Source organism: Sinocyclocheilus rhinocerous, unplaced genomic scaffold (genome assembly GCF_001515625.1).
Source record: "Sinocyclocheilus rhinocerous isolate Xijiao unplaced genomic scaffold, SAMN03320098_v1.1 scaffold852, whole genome shotgun sequence".
In the NCBI taxonomy this organism is placed as follows: domain Eukaryota; kingdom Metazoa; phylum Chordata; class Actinopteri; order Cypriniformes; family Cyprinidae; genus Sinocyclocheilus; species Sinocyclocheilus rhinocerous.
Window position 1 is genome coordinate 192,514 of NW_015626422.1, and position 6,895 is coordinate 199,408.

General features: G+C 34.4%; 1 protein-coding gene across 1 annotated transcript in view; it reads left to right on the forward strand.

Annotated features, from left to right (window-relative positions):
- The window catches only part of LOC107715463 (alpha-actinin-2), a 45,240-nt gene that overhangs the window by 3,841 nt on the left and 34,504 nt on the right, over positions 1 to 6,895 (forward strand). Inside the window, exons 2-7 of the mRNA XM_016521614.1 lie at positions 226 to 340; positions 410 to 529; positions 1,749 to 1,835; positions 1,913 to 2,000; positions 2,081 to 2,159; positions 4,521 to 4,602. Of these exons, the coding sequence (XP_016377100.1) occupies positions 226 to 340; positions 410 to 529; positions 1,749 to 1,835; positions 1,913 to 2,000; positions 2,081 to 2,159; positions 4,521 to 4,602 (571 nt within the window). The remainder of the gene's footprint in view (positions 1 to 225; positions 341 to 409; positions 530 to 1,748; positions 1,836 to 1,912; positions 2,001 to 2,080; positions 2,160 to 4,520; positions 4,603 to 6,895) is intronic.

Here is a 6,895-nt window from a genome sequence, read left to right on the forward strand (position 1 = left end):
GTGTGTGTGTGTCTGTGTCTGTGTCTGTGTGTGTCTGTGTCTGTGTCTGTGTCTGTGTCTGTGTCTGTGTCTGTGTCTGTGTCTGTGTCTGTGTCTGTGTCTGTGTCTGTGTCTGTGTCTGTGTCTGTGTCTGTGTCTGTGTCTGTGTCTGTGTCTGTGTCTGTGTCTGTGTCTGTGTCTGTGTCTGTGTCTGTGTCTGTGTCTGTGTCTGTGTGTGTGTCTCAGACGTTCACAGCCTGGTGTAACTCTCACCTGAGGAAAGCAGGAACGCAGATCGAGAACATCGAGGAGGATTTGAGGAACGGGCTGAAGCTGATGCTGCTGCTGGAGGTCATCTCAGGTACTGAGCGCTTCTGAGGAGACCGTTTCATCTTCTTCTGTCTCTCGCTGACCGTTTGTTTCCCTCCAGGTGAAAGGCTTCCCAGACCAGACAGAGGAAAGATGCGCTTCCACAAAATCGCCAATGTGAACAAAGCTCTGGACTACATCACCAGTAAAGGAGTGAAGCTGGTGTCCATCGGCGCCGAGGGTGAGAGAGAAACACATTGATGGAGAACTGAATTTCAGAAGCACTGCTGAAAATAAGAGCTTTGACTGCTTTAAACTCGTATCTCGACTCTGCTTTTGTTGCTAATAGATGTTTGGCATTTTCTAAATGTATTAAAATCCCGGGCCTGTCACAGCTGCATTATGATTATATGAAATCATATACTGCAATCATTCTGCATTTTAAATCCTGATCAGTAGGATGAGAATCTCTGGGTGGACAGTGAATCAATTTGATTCACTATTCATAGGTTTTTGATTCAATTCAGGAGTGATTTTTGCAAACTCAAAGCGATTCGATTTGATTCAGTTCACAGTGAGATTCAGTTCAGTCCGAATTCGATTAATGATTTGATTCTGTATTCATAGGGTTATGTAAATGTTTCTGATGTCAGTCTGTCATAATTACAACATGTTTACTAGTTTGACTGTCATGCAAATAACTGTGAATTAAGAAATATTATACAGGGTAAAATGAATATTCTAAATTGTTAAATATTTAAAAATATTAAAAATAATTAATAATATTACAAATAATTCAATTAAATTATTAATTAATATTTAAAAAAAAAAAATTTCTTTGATTTTATATCAGAGCAACATAATATTGATTATTATATGAAATATGACACATATATATATATATATATATATATATATATATATATATGGTTGTTATTAATATTTTAAATGAGCTAGTAATTTTGTCATGTGCTTTTGTAATTTTTCTTTTTGTTTTTTGTCTTTGTTTATTTAAAAATAAATACTAATTAGGTTTATTTTTTCATTTTCAATTATTTTTTATATCAAGTAATAATAATAATCGATATTAGGTTTTCCTGACTTTACAAAAAAAACTAAACAATGGAATGTAAAATGAATAAATAGATAAAGTGAAATGTAAATAATAAAATGCAAATATTTTAATACTTTAAAAAAAATTACAGTGTAATATTATTGCATGAATTAAGCTAGTAAAATGTCCTAATTCTGATCATATTTTTTTCTTAATAACTACTATTAATTTTGTATTATTATGCGCTTGGAAAAAAAATATGATCAGAATATCAGCGTGCCTAATAATTATGCACACACTGTATTTTAATACTTAAAAAAAAACTATCATTGCACAGTTATTTGCATGAATTAAGCTAGTAAGATGTCCTAATCGTGAGGAACTGGAGCGTGTCTTGGATCCTCAGAGATTGTTGATGGGAATGTGAAGATGACTCTGGGAATGATCTGGACCATCATCCTGCGCTTCGCCATCCAGGACATCTCAGTGGAGGGTAAAGAGAGATTCACACACACTGCATCTCATGAAACTAACACGCTTTACGCATGTTTAACACTGAGTCTCTGTCAGAAACCTCGGCTAAAGAAGGGCTCCTGCTGTGGTGTCAGAGGAAAACGGCCCCGTACAGGAACGTCAACGTACAGAACTTCCACTGCAGGTACCAACGTGAAAATACAGTTTATTTCACATGCTTTATTTTCATTTTCGTCCTGCTAAAGTCTGCTTTCCCTGGTTCAGCTGGAAGGACGGTCTGGCGTTCTGTGCGCTCATTCACAGACACAGACCCGACCTGATCGACTACGCCAAACTCAACAAGGTCTCTGATCAACAGCGACTCAACCTGTGTGTGTGTGAGTGTGTGTGTGTGTGTGTGTGTGTGTGTGAGGGAGTGTGTGTGTGTGTGCGAGTGTGTGTGTGTGTGTGTGTGTGTGAGGGAGTGTGTGTGTGTGTGCGAGTGTGTGTGTGTGTGTGTGTGTGTGAGGGAGTGTGTGTGTGTGTGCGAGTGTGTGTGTGTGTGTGTGTGTGTGAGGGAGTGTGTGTGTGTGTGCGAGTGTGTGTGTGTGTGTGTGTGTGTGAGGGAGTGTGTGTGTGTGTGCGAGTGTGTGTGTGTGTGTGTGTGTGTGAGGGAGTGTGTGTGTGTGTGCGAGTGTGTGTGTGTGTGTGTGTGTGTGAGGGAGTGTGTGTGTGTGTGCGAGTGTGTGTGTGTGTGTGTGTGTGTGAGGGAGTGTGTGTGTGTGTGCGAGTGTGTGTGTGTGTGTGTGTGTGTGAGGGAGTGTGTGTGTGTGTGTGTGTTAACTAACAGATGACTCACCTACAAAATCATTCACACAAACCACTGTTCATGCAGCGCTCTTTAAGGTTTTAAGGCAGTGTTGTTTTAGTATTGTTTTACTAATATTTTGAATGAGCTTTTATTTGTTTACTTTCAGTTTTCATTTTCATTTTGATATTAGATATTTTTTAAATAATATTGTCGTGCATCTGTTATTTTTATTATTATTACTTTTTTATTTTTTTAAATGTTATTATTTAGGTTTTATTTAAATTTTTATTTAATTTATTTATTTTCATTTTATTTGATTTTTTATTAAAGTTTTTATTTAATTTAAATTTGTAATTTACTTTTTATTTATTTAAATTAGGTTTAGTTAAATTTCTTTCTTTCTTTCTTTCTCTTTTATTTTTTTATTATTTTATCGTTTCATTTTATTTCCAGTAATTTTAGTGCTTTGACTTAAACTAAATGAAAACTAGAAATGATTTAAATAACTTTTTTATTTACATTTGATTTTATTTCAGCTTTATTTCAATTAATTAAAATATTTGAATAGTTTTAGTTAAGGATAATAACCCTGGTTTTAGGATGCCGTTTGTATTATTATTACTAATCATATGGAAGTGTGATTAAATCGATAGCTGAATGCATTGTTTGGATAAACAGCATGTATTTGTGACAGACAGTCATTTTAACTAGTCTCAAATCATTTTTTACAGTGCAGTTTGTTCAAAGTAATTGTGTTTATAATAATGCACATACAAATCATTCACAGGCTTCAGAAGCAGAACTAGTTTACATTTTTTAAGTTCTAGTTGCACCTGCTGTTCTCGGTCATGAACGTCTGGTTATAGCCTTAAACACTAGTGCTTTAACAAAAATTCACATTTCTGATTTGAAAATCTGCTGCACCACAGACTCTAATGCACATTATTTGTGCTTTACCACACTGAGGGATGATGAGAGCCTGATGAGGGTGGTTTTGCTAAAGACTGAGAGATGGGAGCAGGTTTTCTGTCACAGATGATCTATTTACAGAGCTGATCTGTTTCTCTGCTCTGAACGATGCGAGTCATTTGATCGTGAACTGCTTGAATGACCAGACGGGATTTAACGGGGTCCCTCACACTGACTGATAATCCTGAAGACCGCGTCTGAAACCAGAACTGGTTAACAGCCGGTCGCATGAGAGCGTCATGATCTAATCTCAACCAGGGTTGCCAGGTCTGCGGAAAAAAACCCAGATTGATTCAAAACTATCCCAATAGCAATTTTCCAGTGGTTTTCCCCAGTGGTTGCTTTAACATGCGGACTAAAAAACAACCTGCGGAAACAGTGTAAAGTAAAAAAAAAACCAGTGTAAAAGTATCCCACTTTTGCGGTAAAACTGCAGACTTGGCAACACAGATCTCAGCCTGCAAGAATGAAAGCACTCGAGGAGACAGTGATATTTTAGCATCATTGAGACTATTAGTTTCTATAAATATATATTTTTTAATTATAATTTTTATTTTATATATATATATATATATTTTATTTTTTTTAATTTTTATATTTTCATTCTCAGTTAAATAAAAAAAAATTAGTACTTTTTTATCTTTTTTTTTGTTGTTGTTTTTTTAACATTTTTATTCCCGTTTTAGTTATTTTAGTACATCAAGCTAATGAGAAATGTTGCATTGACAGCTATCTGAAATGATTTTCAAATATTTAGTTTATATTTTAACATTTATTTGATTTCAAGTAACACAAACGCTTTTTATGGTTTTCGTTTGAGTTAACTATATAACCCTCTCAGGAGCTTTTGCTAATCATTTAAATGGGTTTGAAACGTTGTACAGATGTAGTGCTGTAATTAATTCAGAAGTCATGCGCTTCATTGCTCTAGTTTTCTCTGTGCAGGACGATCATCTTGGAAATCTCAGTCTAGCGTTAGAAATTGCAGAGAAGCACTTGGACATCCCGAAAATGCTGGACCCTGAAGGTAAAGACATCTTACAGGATCATGAGCTCTGATCGCTCCGCGGTTGCTACATGAAGACAGAATGCTCACATCAATTTAAAGCATTTATATGTGTGTGTGTGTGTGAGTGTGTGTGTGAGTGTGTGTGTGTGAGTGTGTGTGTGAGTGTGTGTGAGTGTTTATAATAAAGCATTATAAATATATATATATATTTTATTTTTTTTAATTTTTATATTTTCATTCTCAGTTAAATAAAAAAAAATTAGTACTTTTTTATCTTTTTTTTTGTTGTTGTTTTTTTAACATTTTTATTCCCGTTTTAGTTATTTTAGTACATCAAGCTAATGAGAAATGTTGCATTGACAGCTATCTGAAATGATTTTCAAATATTTAGTTTATATTTTAACATTTATTTGATTTCAAGTAACACAAACGCTTTTTATGGTTTTCGTTTGAGTTAACTATATAACCCTCTCAGGAGCTTTTGCTAATCATTTAAATGGGTTTGAAACGTTGTACAGATGTAGTGCTGTAATTAATTCAGAAGTCATGCGCTTCATTGCTCTAGTTTTCTCTGTGCAGGACGATCATCTTGGAAATCTCAGTCTAGCGTTAGAAATTGCAGAGAAGCACTTGGACATCCCGAAAATGCTGGACCCTGAAGGTAAAGACATCTTACAGGATCATGAGCTCTGATCGCTCCGCGGTTGCTACATGAAGACAGAATGCTCACATCAATTTAAAGCATTTATATGTGTGTGTGTGTGTGAGTGTGTGTGTGAGTGTGTGTGAGTGTTTATAATAAAGCATTATAAAACACTGACCCTCATTTTAAATAAATATTTACATTTTTTATTAATAGTATTTTTTGCATCTTTTGGTTGCCAATGTTGCCGTTTTAGTATCATTAATATACTATTATAGTTTTTGTTAATACTTTTAAGATTTTATTTTTAATATTTTGTTTTAGTTAAAGTTTTAGTAATTTAGTTGTGTTTTTGTCATTTTTAGTAGCTTTTTAAAAATATGTCTATATAGTTTTTATTAATTTTTATTTATTAGTTATAGTTTTTAATTTGAGTTATTTTAGCACTTCGAGTTAAACTTGAAAGAAAATGAGAAATTCTGCATTGGCAGCTATCTGAAATAAAATAAGTTTACGTTTTTTAATATTTTATTTTGAGACTTTTTTATGCTTTTAATTTTAGTTTTAGTTAATGATAATAACCCTCTTTCAGGCTTCAGGAGACAGTGTTATTTTAGCATCACTTTCATAGTTTTTATTAGTATTTTGAACTAGTTTTTTTAATTTTCATCAAAATTTTAGTTAAAATATAAATATTTTTAAATATAAATATATTTAAAAATATACATTTTAGTAATTTTGTTGTGTGTTTTTATCATGTTTATTAGTTTGTTTATTAATAAATGTTATTATTATAAAAATGTATTTTAGTTTTAGTTAACCGATTATAACCCTGGTTGCATTGTTAATGCATTAATATTGAATATGCAACAGCAGGTGTGTGATTTTGTCAGCAGCTTTGTGATAAATAAATAATCATGTATGTAAAGATTTTAAATGCACGTTCTAAATGTGCACGTGTCACATGACTGCTGTATTATTATACAACAATACCGTCCTGCTGAACTCAGGAACAGATTTAGCGAACACAGCTGTCTGCGTGTCGTGTTTCGATCATGCACCTCATGACCTGACGGCCTTCAGCAATCCATCCCAGAATGCAATGCAAATATTACCCTCTGATGTGTGTGCAATGGTGGACTCACGTAGATCATGGTGTTTAAGGTTAAGCAGTGTTAAAGGGGTCATATGATGTGATTTCAAGTTTTCCTTTCTCTTTGGAGTGTTACAAGCTGATTGTTCATAGATAAGATCCCTGAAGTTGCAAAGACTAAAGTCTCAAAACCAAAGAGATATTCTTTATCAAAGTTAAGACTCTGCCACGCCCCCCTAAAACGGCTCGTTCTAACACGCCCCCACATATCTACCTCACTATGTGAAAATATTTGAATAATGCCGCCCAAACGTTCATGCAAAGAAAGAAGGCGTGGTTTCAGTAACCGCAGTTAGGGTTGAAGCAGCCATGTCAGGGAGACACTGTGTGTTTCTAGGCGAAAGCAAAAGCAAAAGCACTTTATTTGGCCTGCCGGAAGTAGATGCATTTAGGAATCATTGGTTAAGATTTATTTACAACAGAACAGCACAACCCAGATGTTCGAATTTGTGCAACGCATTTTATGGACGACAGTTTTTTTTTAACCTAGAAGAGTACAAGGCTGGCTGTGCACA